General features: G+C 37.0%; 1 protein-coding gene across 4 annotated transcripts in view; it reads right to left on the bottom strand.

Moving 5' to 3' along the window:
• Positions 1 to 19092, bottom strand: part of SIPA1L1 (signal induced proliferation associated 1 like 1) — a 200468-nt gene that overhangs the window by 33447 nt on the left and 147929 nt on the right. For all 4 annotated transcript variants that reach the window (XM_058806878.1, XM_058806877.1, XM_058806879.1 and 1 more), the window contains 5 exons: positions 13181 to 13284; positions 12136 to 12293; positions 8023 to 8599; positions 6642 to 6916; positions 2856 to 3131 (listed from right to left, as the gene is read on the bottom strand). In XM_058806878.1, coding sequence (XP_058662861.1) covers positions 2856 to 3131; positions 6642 to 6916; positions 8023 to 8599; positions 12136 to 12293; positions 13181 to 13284 — 1390 coding nt within the window. The remainder of the gene's footprint in view (positions 1 to 2855; positions 3132 to 6641; positions 6917 to 8022; positions 8600 to 12135; positions 12294 to 13180; positions 13285 to 19092) is intronic.

Here is a 19092-nt window from a genome sequence, read left to right on the forward strand (position 1 = left end):
TTACTTCACACATATGTGGTTTATTGTTTTTTCCTTAACCTATCCTGATATTCATTCTGGGTAATAGGCTATATAGCATCCCACCTGGTAATTAATATTGTGAAATAAGCCATAACATGGGATTTATTGAATTTATAATATTAGATTTTGTAGTCTTAATGTTGGAGTAACATTAGAGATTTATTTGAAGATTTATAATAAAGGGTTATTTGAAGATTTATAATGAAGGGTTATTTTTCCTGTCTACAAATACCCACCTATATCAATAATGACTACATTCAAGGATCCAGGTACTGTGAAGATCAGGGAAAATAAGCTAGTGAATTGGATATATGAAGATAATCCAAAGAAGGCAAATTCAAATACTTTGCTGGACTGGACATCTGTCAGCCTTCTCAGAATGAGGGATTGTCAAGCAACACACTCTCCCATCTACAATAGCAGTCTCTATGGGGAGACAATGTTTGGATGAATATGAAGTGAAATTCTCCTGTTCTCAAGACTGCTAATGCAGATTTTATTTATTTCCAACATACATAATGGACTAAAGGGGGCAAAGCACAGCAGAGAACCATCACTGCTGCCTGCACCAGAAACATGCACAGATTTCAGCACCTCCTCCTCAGAGTTCTTTAGGGTAAATATGAAAACTAGTGGTGAAAAACTAAATGAGACAGCAGCTAAGAGGGCTATGAAAAACCCACCTTTGTTGATTTTAAGACTTTATACAATAAGAAGTATCTGAGCTTTCTGAAAAGAAAAGCTTTACCACGCAGAGAAAAGACAAGTCTTTTCTCTGAGTCTTGCAGTGAGCTTATTGTTGAGGTTTTCCCCCTCCTGTATTTCTTTATAAAGAAAAAAAATCTTCCCTTTAACTCAAAAGACATTAACCTTATGCAAGTGATGATATATTTAAACTTGATTTATCTAAGACTAACATGTTTAGCAGACCAGAAAGATGACAGAAGACATTTCTCAAGCATCCAGAAAAATTCCCAGTGAAATTTAAAAGCTACTTTGATAATATACTTTCAAGGATGAAAAATCCAATAGAACCTTTTTTGAATAATAATAAAAAGAATAGTTAAAAGAATGCCTAGAGGAGAAAAAAAACCAATCAAAACCAGCTACATGCCCTGAAAATGAAGGAAATAAAAAGTCAAAGTTTCACTTTTTGAAAACAAATACTGACTAAGAAAATATAATTTTCACTTTGCAAACATTTAGCAGGCCATAACCCCCTTTTTTCTAGAAGCCTCCAGAGACTGGATAAATCTTGAATGCCTTAGGTATGTGATGCTGCCTGTGTACAATTTTATGCACAAGGAACATACAGTTGTTAATACCCCTTCTCCCAGGGCAGCCAAAGGCTCTCTTTGACATGAGCCAACTCCAGACTGCAGCCAAGTTCTCTGGTTAATGCCATGATGAGATGGAAGCATCTGGAAAAACCAGCAACTCAACAAAATCCAATAGTCTGTCATTGCCGTAAGCTTTTCCCAGGTATGACTGTGCCTTCTGGAACTACGCAAGGAGATTGTTCAGCACTGGTGAGAGCAAAAAATGCCACCAGCACAGCTGCTCTTCCTTCCAGTTCAGCATCTGCCTGTCTTTAGCTCTAAGAAGCAGATATAGCCTGTAGCCATGCAATTTTTATGTTGGTCCAAATACATAATTTGAGAATCAAGTCCAGCATTTCAGTGGCTTCTGCAACCTTTTTTAACAGACAGACAATCTAGTCAGGTCATCTATGAAAGTATTAGTGGCTTCAGTGTTGCACTTTTGTTCCAACTCCCACAGATGGGAGCTTTTAAAGTATATATTTAAGGAAAAGAAAGTAAGAATATTAAGTCCTTAGCAACCATCGTTAACTTCCTAACAAGGTATCCAACACAGAAGTTTCAATTTCATGTTGGTAGTTCCTTGGTCTTGGCTGTACCATCTTTGAACATGTTTTTCCATCCCCAGTTCTTCAAGACGTGAAAAAGATTTTAAGTTGTTTCATTAGAACTCTTAGATTTTCCACAATATGCATCTTATTACCATTGCTTTACATTTTTCACCCAGAAAGATGATCAGAAACTATCTAAAGCTTTTTTTCCTAGGAATTGTCCAAAATAAGAAATACAAGCTATTAACCTGCTTCCCTCCACAGATCTCATTGCAAATGCAGAGACAGATTTGTATAGATAATCAAACCAATGACAGTTCATTTGATGCTATCAAATACATATTTTTCTACAAAAGAATAAAAACACTGTTACATGATGGACCTGATACCTTTATCCTAACAATCATTTTCTTGTTTAAACAACTTGAAACAACAAAAAATCCCAAACTGCCCTGGAGAAATCCAAAATTAGAACAATTCATCCTCTAGCCTAAAATGTCTGAACACTGAACATTCCCCAGTCAGATAAATTTCCTTTCTATACCAGTCAGAATTCTCTTGCTAAAAACCCTGTAAGATACTATTTTTGCTTTGGGAGCTTTAGGCAATTCCACCAAGCCTATGAACAAGATAAATTTTTGATTTACTTTTTCAAAATGCTGACGTTCATGAACACTTAGCTCTAAAACTCTGACTGTAACTCTTTTAAAACTTAAATAACATCACAGCAGTTTCAGAATACCATCCAACACAGAGAAACATTCCAGCATACTTTATTTTGCGGTTAATTGTGCCAGGAAAGGTATTTCCTTTTGATTATTGTTTCATTCATAGTCATGCTGTCTTTTGACTAATTAAAACCAAGATTAAAAGCAGTCTTCAGGTACTTAGATAAACTCCTGTGAATTTTCCCAGGCAAGATTCAGAGCAGCAATGAAAAACCATTTGTGAAGAAGACACGTACCTCCGGCTCTCCAATGGGCGCCCATCACTCGAGATGCTTCGAGGAATGTTGGCTCGTTCTGGGGGTGGCATTTTCCCTTCTCCTTTTCCAGAGCCAATCCTAGATGGTACTGGGCTTTGGATTTGAGATGGCACCTGAGCCACATGAGGTCCCTGTCCTTTGCTCGCATTTCGCTGCCATTTGTTATTATTTCTGAAGGGAAATTTGAATTCATATGACATTCCTTCATTCACTTTGTACTCCATCACTGGCATACGGTAGTTTTCTGAAGAACTCCTGGAAATGAAGAAATTAATATGCAGCTGTAAAAATTAAAACATGTGACATGTTCACAAGAAGAGAAATCTGAAGACAGAAGCTGAACCAATTCTATGGAAGTATGAGATTTTCTTTTTAAGAAACGTTTATTTAACAAATTTTAGAAGGCTCAAGAAAAAGGACTAGTGATGTTGAGATGCTGTCTCTTCATCCTGGTGAGTGATGCACAACAGACTACCATGGACTCTGCCTTGTTGGCCTTTCCCCTGATTGTCACACATTAACAACCCTGTTGTCACCATCACTAAGCCCTAACCCAACGCCTGTCATTGTCTATCCCTCCAGAAGAGTTTACAGCCATCCATTCCAACATTTCAGTTAACCAAGCTGATACTCTCCATCTGATTGAAAAACTAAAGATTTGTGAGAAGTGTAGTTCCCCTTCCTAAAGCCATGTGTTTTAGAATTTACCTGCACCCAGACAAATAAGACCTGAAATGTTTGTTCTCTTTGAGACACATCTTTCTGATGTACAGAGTCACATGAAATAAGGCACTAGACGTAACTTTCAAATATCTTTGGCTTTGGAGTACCTCAGATGATAAATCTGAACATTATGAAAAGACTTGCTAGAAACTGTAAATGCCAAACCCCAAAGATGCCCGTTGCTTCCTGGGGAACAGCACAGCATAAAAATCTGACTAGAACAGAATGTAAGCTAATGCAGCCCACATAAGAAGCAGGGCAAACTTCTGCATATATTTCAAATGAGGCACTTGGAAAAAAATGTGATCTTCCACTTCAGTAAGGATAATTTTGGCATTTCTCTTGACAAATGTGTGTATATATATATCTGAATGAACACTGAGTATGTGTTATCATAATTACTTTATCTACATACATCACTCTCTAATGGAAAGAAAAATAAAAAATCAGTGCAAAATTTTGAACCCATAGCTCTTCCTCTAAGCAATTACACCATTAGGGCTGAAAAATATTAATCTATCTTCCCTGCAAAAAACAAAAAACAAGAGAACTTGTTATCTGGCCATGCTGACATAAGCAAGTTGTACGGTCTAATAGGAACAGACAAAGTGAAACAGTCAGTGCTGAGGTCTTGCTGCCCACGATGTACATATTCTGTAGTTTTATGCTGGTCTACCCTCTAGTCTTAATGTCCAAATTAAATTATCTGTTGCAAGGCATGAGATGTGCTTCTGAAGCACAAGTAGGTCAGCTTCACCTGAAAGTCTCCCAGGCCCCTCTGATATGATCCACTGCATGCTAGACAGGGATGAGCAGAAGATAAGGCCACTCACAACTGAACTACAATATTGATAATTGATATCCTTTGTTTTTTCTTTTCTCTTCATATTTTATGTCCCTGCTATTCTTTCCCCAGTGCTTAAGTAGTTTGTTTGGGTTTCTCTTTTTTCCCCTGCAAGGTACCTACAATTTAACAAGCAGGAACGCACAATTTCCTCTTAAGGGTGTGTCTTTAGTTTCAAAGTCAGCAATCAGCCCACTAAATGAGTTCAGTGGCAATGTTTTAATAACCATGGTTTAGTAGAGACTTAACCATAACAAGGCCTGCCTCTGCATAGGGCATGAGAATGTGAATTGGGGTGTTTGGATCTATTTTTGCATCTCCTACTGACCTTGTACATGTGCGTGTCACCACGTCAGCTTATCTAACTGCCCTCCAACTTCATGCCAACCAATTTATTAGGATAGGGACTGCTTCTCATATCAATGTAGTATTCCAAGCAGAATGTATCTTCATTTTAGTTATGGTCTACAGAATTTACTGTAGTAGAAATACTCAGTGACCTCCAGAGGACATAACGAAAGGACTCCAGTTGCAGAAAATTGATCGCCAAAAGAAGCTGCTTTGTGCAAATACTTAACTGAAGTGTCTAGTAATACATGTAGGATAGCTACAAATTTAAGACACAGTTCTTGAACTTTTATGATTTTGGACAGAGTAAATGGGGGGGGGGGGGGAGGAATCAAGAGTCACTTTATGGAATTTTATAGCTAGTAATAATCTACCATGAAGATTTGCTCACTAGACAGCAACAACAAAACTCTGAGTATTTCAAAAAGTGCAGTCATTTCTCTTACTGCTATGGGTTTGGATGCACTAAAAGTAAGCCTGTTTTTGGCTGTACTTAATTTAGTTCAGAAATAATAGGATCTGTGCTTTCCACACTGATTTTTCTGCTCTAATCCTTTCATGATGATTGCAGCTGAACTTTCCATTTGCTCGGGCTGCTAAATACTGCTCAAAAGCTTTCCAAATATCTCATGAGTGACCTTATGCCACTCATCATTTTAATCCCTAACATGCATTCAATTTTCCACTGACAGCTGAAGGACAAAAAACTCCTTTTCTCTCTGCTCCTCTTTTGCTAGCATTTACGAAAGGAGTTCATGTTGCTTACAGTAAAAACAAACATGGATTTTTCTTTTACACAAGTACCGGCTCTTTTCTCAAGACACACAATTTCATATATATATATATAATAAATATGTGCTACTGTTCAGTTCCAATCTTAAATATACAAAGATTTAGCTATTACATCTACAAAGTTATGGACTGATTAAAAAAGAGCAGTGCAAAAATGCTCACTTGGTCTCTCACTCCAAGGAATCCTCTGAACTTTGGTAACTGTACTTGCTTCTTGGAAAACCTATCCTAAGCCTTCAGCTAGCCTGGGGGCAAATTTATTCTATTAAACGTCATTCCATTTTAATCATACAGGAACATTTCTAGGATACAAATACAGGATGTCAGGAATATGCGTTTAAGACTTAGTGATGAGGCTGAAGGCTACAGACAATGCTGAGAATTCATAAAAATTATAAAAGCTTTAGTGCGAATTCAGGAAAAATGGAGGGACTTAATGTCCAGTTTAAGAAAAATGCACATATTACTGCTTATTTCTGATGAAGTACCAGTTTTAAACTATAAAATCAGCAATATAATTGACACGAGCTTTCAGCTTAATACAGATGGCAAGTGAGAGAGATGCAACAAGATCTATGGAGTAAATAAGAATTTGCAGCAATTTCTCTGGCCAGATCCATACCTTTGAAAAATCCTCATAATTTATACCCTTACTTATTGTGAAAACAGAAACATCTAAGTCTATTCTTAGCTTTCAAGAATTATATCCACAGGCATTAAAAATTACCAGCAAATGGGAATGCTGGCAGGAATGTGTACAATCAATTTTGATGCATGCTAAACACACAATTATGACTAAAAAGTTGTTTGATTTCTGTGTTAAATTCCATGGCTCCAGGAACTTCTTCACACATCTTATTATATTTTAGTATTTAACAAATATTTGGGGGGCATGGAGACTAAATGTGGGCAGTTTTTCCTGCTCTCATCTTCCAACCATAAGGTATTGGATTCTGTATTATAATTATACCACTTTTTTTCTGAGACTAACACTCTATGGTGGTTCTCCCCATAAAACAAGATACAATTTCAGAGCAAACACAGCGACTGCAAAATACCTGCGTGGTGTGCAGTCCTCATAGGGAGGGACAATGACGACCTTCACTGTGACTGATGTCCTGAGCAGATCAATCATTTGCTCGTGGCTCAGGGTGGCCACAGCCACCTTGCAGATCTCCACCAGGCGGCTGCCCTGGCGCAGCCCTGCCTGCCAGGCGTAGCCGTAGGGCTCCACGTCGGCCACGATGCCCTCGTAGTTCACGTGGAAACCCAGCTGGCCCAGGCCATTCCTGCGCAGGGTCATCTCCACAGTTTCACAGCCCTTGGTCACCAGCTGGGGATTGAAATGCACACAGAATTTAATGCATTCAAACACCTCTGGGGCTAACAGAGGTTTAGGGGCTCAAGTTTGGCACAACCGACTCCCAAGGATCATATTGTGGGACACAATAAAGGCATATATATTGCAGTCCTAGGTACATAATCAGCTGAAATGAGTCCTGTTGCTCAAACTAAGATTTTCAGTAGAATCTGGTTACTCAAGTTCTGCCTTAGAATTTTTATTGCAACCACAGGAATTTTAGAAGATACATGGCAGCACACAACAGAAAAACACATGGAGTTACACAAGCATGTCTGTCTTTTACACTTTAGTAACCAAAAAAACATTCTCCATTTCTGGCTGTTTCAGGAAATGGCAAAATTACTTCTGTCAGAATGTGGTAACATGCAGCTACTAAGCACAGTAAACCGGGAACTATGCCAACTCTTCCATGTACCATGAGCATCAATGTCATCAAGAGCAATTTAATAGGACCTAGATTTCCTTCTTATCTGGTAGTTATACAACCACAGTTGTGAAATTACAGGAAACAGAGTGAAATGTAGCATATTCTTTCATAACTTAATTGGATATAAAATGAGCATAGACAGATGTTTTATAGGGAGATACCATGATTCACTACATTTTTAGTTTATCACATGCATTCAGAATATATCTGAAGGTTGCAGTGGGGATTGGGACTGCACCCTGCTGGCAACATAATAAGTTAGTCCCAAAGACATTGCAGATTCATTTGAAACAAGATACTGCAAGTCTACAAAATAGAGAAAGGGAAGGAAAACAACGAAAAGAAATAATGTGACACTTCTGTACTTATTGTGTGGGAGCAATTTATGCATCTGAAGGACCATGTCTTTTTAATATATTAATACATTTTTCACACACACAGAGCCAGCTGAGACTAGTTGATATCTGATAAAAGTGAAAGCAATATTCAGTTTTGAGAAACAGAAGCAGCGAAGCCTTCATAAATTTCACAATAAAAAATTTAAACAATTTTAGGAATGGCAGGCATTATTTAAATTGAAGCTTTACCTGGCCAACAGGTGAGAGGAGAAAGCAAAGAAGGGGAACCAAACAAGAGAACACATTCTAACCTCCAGCCTTTTGACGATCTCTTTGATGTCATCAATGTTGCTGATGAAGCTCTCCAAAGAAACACATTCACCTCTCTCATAGAATATTTTGATATTTGTGTCTGTTGAAGTCCACCCAATCACATCTCGACAGGAGCAATTGAACACCACGCTTTTTGTGTCCTGTTCAATGAGGACCACAAACTCATTAGAGATGCCTAGGAGACAGTCTATTTCCATACCCTTGCTGTAGTCTTTTGCATGGACACTCCAGACAATAGCACCAGAACTGTAGATCTCTGCTCCTGGATAAGGTTTGGACTTTTCCTTCTTTTTTGAAGCAAGTGAGATGAAGGGGAACTTGCCAGAAGGGTCAATGGGTGTGTTGGTGACATTCTTCTCTGCCAAGTCTTTCAAGTACTCTTGCCGGGTCCTGGTGGCCATCGCACGGAACTTCTCTGATTTATGAGCAGCATTCTCTGCATTAATGACTTTGGCCAGTAAGAAGTCCCTGAACACATTTGATTTAGGAAATGTCACACCTTTTGGAATAGGTGGGCCAAAGGATGGTACATCTCTGGATCTTGTCACAGCAACACTAAATGAAATAGAAGAATTAAGAAACACAGTGTTTCACTCTAGGCAAATTCAGCAGTTTTTGCTTACAGACAACACATTCCCTCAATTCTTTTTTTTTTCTCAGCAATATGCCTAAATTTACATATTAATGTTGCCAGTGTGGAGGTTATGCCCCCTTTACTGTATAAACAGAAAGCCACTTTTTTGCATATAGGCATTTTTGAGATGTTCCCATTCCCACAGCTTATAAAGAGCTTCAAGTACAAACTGTAGGGCTGGGGTTTTTTTTATAAGCAATCATTCATGTATGGCAGTTCTGAATTCTGTTTGGTTTTGGTATAAAAAGAAAATTTTTAACTCACACTATGACAAAGGCTAGCTTAGAATGTAGCTACTTAATGCTGAAAGGCTCATCTGAAAGCAGTGCCAAGTGTGTGATCAACACTAGAAATATAGATTAAATGAACACATGGAAAAGATAAAGGCAATGAAGTCATCTCACAAGGCCAGTTCCATTGAGAAAATGATTTGGTGACTGAATGCATATATACATCACATTACTGTTTTACATTTCTGGACTGAAAACCTCACTAGCTAATATTGCTTGACTCCAAAAACACCAAAACTAAGATACTTCTGAGAAGTCCAGAGATACACAGTAGAAACAAATAAGTTCTTTTTCAACTCTTCCTTTTAGTTCCTGCACCAAGTGATGGACTGACAATAAGATTGCCTTAGGCAACAGGGACCAGCTTAGCTATTCTCAATTGTCAATTCTCTTTTGATATAAATCAGATGCAAGTTGTTTAGAACCTCTGAAGATCGGACATTCCAATCCAGTATCATTCACTTGGCGAATTATCCTAAGAGACTGAAACTCTACTTCGATAGTTTTGTGACAAGAAATGTCCCAACAGTCCAAACAGGAGTTACCACACATCTGTAACTAGATCTGAAAAAGCATTAACTAACTTTAGCCCAAGATACCATGGTAATGGAAATGAAGAAGAATAGGATAAAACTTGATCACATTATGAAATCATGTGGTGCTTCACTTAGAATGCTGACTGGTATTTGATTTTACCCAAATTCTTAAACATAATCAGAGAACTTCCCCCCAAAAAAATCAGTAACTAAGGTTTCAGAGTAAATCTTTTGAAGAAGCATATAGGAACACCAAAAATAAAAATTAAGTCACCCAGTCTACAGCCGTATCTTCTGGTTTTGAGTGGTAGGGTGTTTTGTTTGTTTTGCTTTTGCTGTTTTGAATTGCTTGGGGTGTTTTTTTCCTTTGGTTTTTTGTTTGTTTTCTAATTACTATATTTTCTAGCAACTGATACTGAAAAATGTCATTACTGTCATATTTCCTCCCAATGTATACCAGTATATCTTAAAGTATGCAACAGGAGGTGCTCATGAAGCAAGTGACTCACCTGCAGTGGTCCTGAAGGGTCTGTTATCAAGAAATGGAAGCCTAAGCATTAAACACAATTACTGGATGCAATGAAAAACTACCAGACACTAACAGTAACATTTTGTTTGGTTCAGTTTTCAGTGCCATGAATCACAGGGATAAGAATTCAATCTTTAATACATGCTAGAGAAGTTTTAAAAAGTGAGCAATGCTCAGAGATGCCAGATTTTTGAAATATTGTTTATCTTAGTTGGGAGAGAGAATCACTGGCCAAGACAGTGCTCGACTTTATTCCTTTTATGTAGTTTTTAAATATAAATTCCAGTAAATTTTTATGCTATGTGGTTTCCTGTTTTGTCTAGAATTATGAATCCATGAAACTGTTCCAAATAATTGAGTGAAAAAGAGGTCAAACTTACTTTGAAAAGTCTCCTAGAAAAACTTTGCATAATAGAATTCTACAAATCTAAATCAAGTGTTTGCACTGAGAGGACAGGAAAAAATAGTACTTCAATCTTAAAGACAGTACAGAAAACATAGAATGTTCTGGTGGCCTTGTGTATCAAAATGAACACTACCATTCTCCCAACCATTTATCACGCTGTTTCCCATCCCCTTAAAATTTAAGCCTGCACCATCACTAAAGCCAAAATTACCATTAAGCAACCAATGAGGTTCCAGCCCTTACAGTTATAAACACTTGAAAAATGAGATGATTCAGGAGTCTGAAGGTCAAAAATAGAACCCTCAGATACTTGAACTTATTACAGTTTAGCAAGTATCAATCTTTCCCATGCCTTTTAATAGGAAGAAAATATATACAGTCATATTACTTAAAGTAACAGACAAAAGCAGATCTATGCTGTAATATGCAATTCAAGTGAAAGATGCATCTGCAGCCCTTGTGGATGCATTTTGTACGCTCCCTTTCCTTCAAAATCACTTTCTGTACAGGGTAAGAGCTGAAACATATGTCTAAGAGTTTAAGAACAAGCTGTGCTCACATAAATTATGCAACAGCTGAATTTTTCAATAAGCATCCTGAAAAAGAGTATCCACATGAACATTCTTAGTCCAGGAGAGTTAATACATATACAAAGCTCAGCATCAGTTTTAGAAATGCTCTGGGAACTATACCAGGAACTTCTTAGGAGAGGAAAGCCTTTAACCCATTTATATGTACTCAAAAAATAAAGAATATACCAACTCATACACAGCAGTCTTAGATTTTCCTCTAAATAAGCACTCGCCTTAATAAAATACTTGAGTGAATATTTGTATTTCAGCAAAAACAAGTTAATTCAAAGGCTATGTCATTTCAATATACATGTTCTAAATCCACTGGTCTGACATTTCATATTTTAAATGACAATGCTTTCTAGAAGTTTTCTCAAATGAATCAACATTTAGAAATGAAAATACTAGAAGAGTTCAGTATATAACAAAGGTAAGAACTTTCACTGATAGTAAAAAAGCATAACTCAAACATTTCTATATGCTTGCAATTTAGTTTTAAAAAATTATACTAATAGGAATATCATCTTGCAAGTCTTTATTACGTGTTACTATCAATTACCATTTTCTATTTTAATCATATTGACTTTAAGGTCACATTAAGACTTTTTTTTCCGGATAATTGTAATTTCTTTGTTGGACTGAAATTAGATAAGAAATTAAGATATTTCCAAGAGCTTAGCTTCTTCCTGAAAGGCTAAGTCATACTTTTTCACTGTTTTAATTTCAAAAATGGAGCATAAACTCAGATGACCAAATTATCTAAGCAAAAAGTGGAAGTGGGTTTTTTTTTCCATTGTTCTATTTCTATCAATGCCAAAAAATTCTTCTAGCATTCTCTTAATGAAGAGAATAAAAAGGAAGTGAGAAGGCAATTCTAAAATAATTTCCCAGTGCTTGATAAGCACACGTGCGTGTGCGTGCTGCTGTGACTGCAGCAGCTTCTTCACCAGGCATGTTTCATCTACATGGTCGTGTGTCTATTTACTCTTTTAAGAGTTCTAAATTCACATGACTCAACACCTCCTTGACCCACATCTTTCACTACATTTCCCTGCTGAGAATTTAGGAGGAGAATGGCAGCTGCACTGCAGTTCCCTGTGTTCAGTGGGTGCAGCAGCAGGTACCTGTAACAAACGCTGTCCGTGCAGGGACCGTGCACCCTCACAATGACAAAGACGTGCTGGAAGTGGGAGCGGATGTTCTTTGGGCTGAATGGCTGTGCTCCAGGCTCCTGGAAAACTATTGTCACAATATCATTTCCAATATGCCGTTTTCTCAGAAGCTTTAATGAGGGAAAAAGAAAAAAAAAAGTTAAAACAGACTTTTCACAAATTTCCAATAATTTATTGCTCATTATTATAAATTATTATTGCTCATTTTCTTTCCCCAAGTGATACTTCAAACTGAAAACTGAAACAATTGGGTGTTCTATAACAAGTACCAGAATTAGTTGGTAACTTAATAAATTTCAGGCATGGTTGTTTTCATAATAATTTCATTTCTATATGTAGCATAGAGGGTCAACTTATAAGGGAAAACTTAGCTAAAGAAAGGGGAAAAACAAATCCTGTGTGTATCAAGAGAAATCAGTAATATATGGAAGCAGGAAAACATCCCCCATTTCAAACATTTTTACAAGCCAGTGGTAGGTCTTATTTAAAGTTGAAAACAAATTGTTATTGTCCTTAAGACACACTAAATAATTTCCTGGTAGGCTTCTTTTAGTAAATAAAGCAGTTCTGCCCAAACAGTATAACAGTTAAAAAAAAAATATCTTGACTAAGGATTTTGGCTCATGTACTCTTGTGTAGTGTGCTGGACCACCATTCATTATCTCTCTCCATATTACAATCTGCTGAATGCAAACCTTAAAGGGCAATTGACTTAGCTGTAGAAGGTTTAAAATTATTTAAAATCATCAGATACACTAAGGTCCTTCTGGCATGTACTAATGACATTACTGCATACTATTCACATCAAAGTAATGTACAATTAAATAGAAAACAATGGAGCAAAATCTGTGATGTACCTACAATCATCTACTTTGCTCATCTCCCTGACACAGAGATTGCCACTTTTACTTTTGATTCTTTGAGTGGTTTTTTGCTAGTAATGAATAAAAGTTGCCATAAATACTCAATAGTTCATCTTATTCTGAGCCCATCTTACCTGCTGTTTGTTGTTTGGAGTATATGGCAACATAGTAGAAACATGGAACATGATTTCATAGTCCTTGTATGTTGTGTACAGAGAATGAGTACCTGTTGAATCAGCTGCAGTTAAAGAAGACAAAAAAAAAGTATTATTAAAAAAAATTCAAAACCAAAGTTTCATTATTATTTAAAAAACCCAGCCAAGACAAGAATTTTTATTATCCTCAATCCTAGCTGATTTTTTTTTTGCAATAGGCATTTTTGAGTTAAGTTCTTATACTTGCTGAAATATCAGCAAGTAAGAACTTACTCACAGTTTATTCACCTGCCAAAGCAAGTGTCACATAAAGAAAGCCTGTGCACTTTTGCATTCTTTTCCCAAACAAAAACTTGTTATGAAGAGGGAGTTGATACCAGAAGACCCTGAAGAAAGCCTACCTAACATGAAAAGTGAGAACAAAGTCCAAGATAACTTTCAGTTATCAAATATTTACCCAATACCTCAGAATGAAACTGAACTGTAAGGAATGTGAAAAAGACTTCAGCAAGGCAGGCAGACAGATACTGAAAATGAATACCGTGACCAAACACATCATAAACAGCAAAGGCCCTATAACCCACAATAACAACAGGATGAGTCCTCCTAAGCATAAACATCAGGACTTTAACTGTAATGAAATCAGGTAGCACCTTCATTAGAGCACCTGCTTTAGGGACAGGAACAGTCGAAACCCCAAGCAGGATGCCAGCATGCTTATAACTGATGATGAAAAAAGCCCACAAAAATGACATTATAATGCTGGTATATTAATCTAAGGTAATCTCACCTATTTTGATTTCTGGCCACCCTATTTCAAAAGTTATAGAGGAAAGAGAAGGGATCCAGAAACAGGCCACAGAAATAATTAAATGTGGATGGAGAGGCTTCCATGTGGAGAAAAAACAATAAAAACTAGGACTATGAAGTTTAGAAAAAAAAAGAAGAGGGGGATATTACTCAGTTTAAAAAGTGATGGTTGAAAACAACACTTGATTACAGACAAATTGTGAATTTGTTTTCACTTTCTTTCACTCTAAAAAGTGACCTTGAAAAATATGCCATTCATTTAAGCAGTAACACATTTAAAGATAAAATAGTGAGTATATGCTATTAAATACAACTCATATCCACAGTGCAAAAAGCCTGCTTTCAAACGCCACTTGAAAAATAGCCAGTTTTATATATGGAACAAAGCATTCTGGCTATTTGAAGTTATATAAACATGCAACAAAATTATATAATCCCAGTTATTTATAACAATGTATTTTAAAAAGCTGTTAAAAACTGTATCTTGGCATTTTCATTAGCAGAGAGATCATGTTACTAAGAAGAGAACAGATTTGAGAGTTGTGATGCATTTACAGTAACATAAATATTACTGCATTACAGTAACATAAATAGTTTATTTATCCAGATTCTGAGTATAAACTTTGAGAAGTTTGTTCCCTGTCAGATTCAGAGTAATTAAATAGAGGTAGCTTTAATGTAAATGAAGCACAAAATGATCTGTAAAATGAAACAAAGTTTTCTACATTATAGCCACATAGAGATTTTGTGCTTCCAAATGACCCATCTATAATAAAATGGGAATTAGAAATAAAAGATTCCTACTATCTAAATATTATTTTAATAATTAAATATTAATATTAAATATGCTAATAGCTTTATTTTAAATGCTAATTAGAACAGCAGATAGCTGAAAGGGGATCACTTCACCTTGCACTGTTTTCACAGCAGCCTCTGTCCTCTGCCTGATCACTGCAGTGCACACCCAAGGAGGCAGATACGCCCAAAAGTCACCTAAACATCAATGCAACTTTCTAACAGCTTTATCTGCTGAACAGTAAATACACTGATTTGTACATCATCTTTTAGAAACAGAGCATACAAAAATATGACAAATAATTGGAAAAGGGGAGGAGTAGGTGCAAAAAGATTGGGACGTGAGACAGGGAAAGGCAGGCCACAAAAGAGGGGAAGGGGCTCAAAAGGTATTGGGGGAATAGAATAAAGCAATTATGACCAAAAGTATTCTAGAACACCTACATATTTAAGCCAAACTTTCAACTTTCCTGGCAGGATTTAATTTTATGTAGAAAAATGTTTTCTGAGAACAGCACTGATTCTGCAAACGAAATAATCAGGCTACAATCCAAATGACACATTTAATAATTCCAATTATTTTTAAGCATTTTACAGTTAAATATCTCCTATTCAAATCCAACTTCCAACAGAAGTCCATATGCACTATGACTGTGCATCTCTGTCACCATTCAGCTTTTCTGAAGTCCAGAATACTCTTCCTGAAGCACACCACCATAACTGCAGGTGTTTGTTTTAAACCAAATCACAGCTGTTGCAATAAAATCCAAGACTGTGTGCTGGAACAACACCCATCATTTCAAGGTCAGAACTGCAAGCCAGCACTGCAATCTACTTCTCTTTAACAGAGGCCCGAGGGATCTTTAAATTCATTAGCACCTTTTTACACTGAAGACATCTCCTCTGGCCACTAGATTATGGCACAGCTACTCATGATGCTTTCCCAGCCTTGCCCCATTACTGGATCTGGGCACTTAGCTGAGTAGCTGATCCTTTTTCCTTTCCACCATTAATAATCTCTAAAAACCCTCCTTTGTCTTCTGTCCTTCCAATGATTCTCAGCTATATTCACAAGATTAACAGACTCACATTTGAAGTGGGTTTTTTCTAACACACTACTACTAGTGCTCAAAACTGTGGCAGACAGCCACCAACAGGCTGCTGACTGAATCCACAGGACTTTGTCAGCCTGCCCCTATAGCAGTTTAACCTCTGTGCTAGAAAACTCTATAAAACACATTATGAGTAGAGAATTTGACCCCCTGGTGCAAAGAAAAACATTCCAAGGAATTGTAGGAGAATGCAAACTAAGTTACACTGATAAGGCAGGACAACCATTACTACAAGCTGCAGTAGGGCTGACATAAAAAAAGCATAAGAACAAATATTTTCAGAGCTTAATGTTGCTCCCCCCTCTACCTTTGCTTTGTCAGCAGCTGTGAACACTGCTCTTCTGTCATACACAAGGATTACACCAAGCATTCATGATCAACTTCTATAATACCCAAGTTGTTTTCAGACAGAAATGAGGAGGACAGAATCTTTAATTTTGTACCATACAAAAGTACATGTGTAACACAAATGCAGAGAAATGCAGATGAACTTCTGCCCACCCTTATTTCTGCTTCTTAAGCAACTTAACATTTTAAGATTTGTTGGTCTCCCAAAAGAAGGCTCAGACCCAAGAGTACGTCTATCATTATTTCCACAAGGTTGGAAAGCTGTTATCTAGTGCAAGTTAAGAAGGCAATCTATCTCTATTATTTCATTACAAACATTGGGGTTTCTTGACAACCCCTAAAATGAAATGTCAATTGGAAGTCCATTCATTCCCTAGATTTTATTATCTACTTAATAGCTTATGGTTTTATATACTTCTGATGTCTCAATCAGAAAATCATGCAGAATATAAACATTTAGTACGGAAACCTACCATTATTAGCTTAGTTTATAATCTTATCAAACTGATAAATTGTGAAATTCCCAGCTCATATTAATCAACTTCCTTTAGTTCCGTCATCAACCACACTACCATTCTGTTAGACCCAAAGTCCTTGTTACCAGGCCTAGCATTATCAAGCTGATCCCACTTATCAATGTAAAATAAGAATATGTGAGGGGGAGGGAAATAAAGCATACATTACAACTGGAAAAGAAAGTAAATTGACTGAAGTTATAATTTGAAAGATCACTGTGATGTTTATTACTTTAAAGTGATGCCCATAAGCTTCCTAGTCGCTGTGGGATAGGTGACATTTTCAAGCTCTATTTCCTATCCAAAGTCTGCAGGCTGCCAGGAGCTAGACTGTTTCCCCTCTGGTAATTCTAGAAATAAACAAACAAAACTTGAAAAGTAGCATCTCTTTTTCACAGTGGTACTGGCAGAGATCCAAAACTAAAGCCCTTGAAGGATGCAATACACTTAAATAGGCTTTCAGTTACTAGTATGCATGAGATTCCTCCTTTTAAGGAATTGGCTCTATTATGGACACTTACTAATAAGGATCCTAACTCTAAATTTCTAGTAATAACTGTTCTGAAACTGCCTTTTGCTAGAACAACTTCACTTTTCTAAATTTGCATAAATTAAAAATATTGTGAATATTTCCAGAGTACATATACAAATCAGCTCATCTCCATGCAGAGAAAAATCTTTCCACGTCTTACATCATGCAACTGCTTTCCACAGCCTACAAAGTATTGTCAAAGGTACAGAAACTAGCCAAGTAGTCTACATAGAGCTGACCTTTCTGACAAGCCAATGAACAGACATTTGTTTTTAAGAACATCTTTGCAATCAACTGTGCTGCCACTGAACACAATCCTGGTGCATGAAAATTTCCTAAGCAGTGAGATTGCAAGAACTATTTCAAGACAGGGCTCTCTAGCAGCAAAAGAGCAGAGAGCTGGAAGATGGAGAACCTCAATTCCTAGCTGTAGATCTAGCTGCTTCAACAAAACCTATAAACCTAAGTCACAGTAAAAAACCACAACCCCTCCTTTGCAGGTCTCTGTGTTAAGGTCAACACAAAAGGACCGACTTATTACTTAGGGTGGCTACTGCAAATGTATTGCCTGGCTGTATTCTGCTCTACATATATATACATTCCTCACACCTGAGATGCAGCTCTTGTGATCATCTCTGGTCTTTAGCATTTCCCCTACCACTAAGTGGCTTTTCCCCCTCCCATTTCCTGTGTGGAATATGCTATAAGTGTTTCCAAATGCAGCTATCCAAAGAGCTGAGTGTTGTGGCCCCAAAGCACCTTCTCTTTCAGCATTTCCATCTGTGCTTTGCACACTGGCAGAAAGGAGAACATACCACCATCAAGATCAAATTAGAAATGTTTGCTGCTATTGTTCACATTTGCTTTGTTCAGACCTACTCATTAAGAACTCATGCATGCTCACACGTAGTCATGTGTTTTCTCAATAATCCTGCAGGCAATTAGCCTGAAAGATTTCAGACAAACTTAAAAGAGTTCCTAAGCAGTTCTGGCTGATAAGGTTCCACATATGTGAGGCTGTAAACCTTGACTGAAAGAAAATGTAGGAAATCATTCACAAAAGCAGCAGTTTCCACTTAAGAGGATTTCCTGTCCTCTATGGTCACACTGAAGTGTTCACATAAAGACTTTTTGTATTTTTAGATACAGAATGGAGCTGAGTGGGTCTACTGAGCAAAGTGAAAAAGATATGCCAGCTCTGAACACGGAGGAGAAACCTTCATTACAAGAAGAAAACTCTCAAAACCAGGAGAGAGTCAGTCAACTTAAAGATTCCATTCAACAGGTGCTAGATTGTAGTCCATAAACTCAAAACCTGACAATATTCTTTCCTTGAGTCAGAAGCAATAAGGAATTCAAAACACGGAAAATGCTGCTGTTCAGAAGAAAATGCAAAAGTACTTAAAAGACATTTACAGCTTTCTTGGGTATATTTGAGCAGATGAATCAACTCAATTATACAGCATTTACAAATACTAGAAACCAGTGTGTGTGGACTGACACCAAAATATGGGTTGTTTTCCTTTTTTTCACATCTTAACTAACTGGGAAGAAAGGGAAAAGAGGATCTTGCTTTAACAACTGAAAGTAACAATGTCACAATGTAAAACCAGAAGGTAAATAAATGTTTTCTCTGTTTTCCATACCCATTTCCTTTTTTACCTAGCTCATCTTTATAACCAATAAAATTACAGTTCAGAGCTGCACAAAAGGAAAACTCACCTTGAGAATTTTAAGTATTTCCTACAAGAGAGCTGATGAGAGACTTCTCCCAAGGAC

This window comes from Ammospiza caudacuta, chromosome 6, assembly GCF_027887145.1.
Source record: "Ammospiza caudacuta isolate bAmmCau1 chromosome 6, bAmmCau1.pri, whole genome shotgun sequence".
In the NCBI taxonomy this organism is placed as follows: Eukaryota; Metazoa; Chordata; class Aves; order Passeriformes; family Passerellidae; genus Ammospiza; species Ammospiza caudacuta.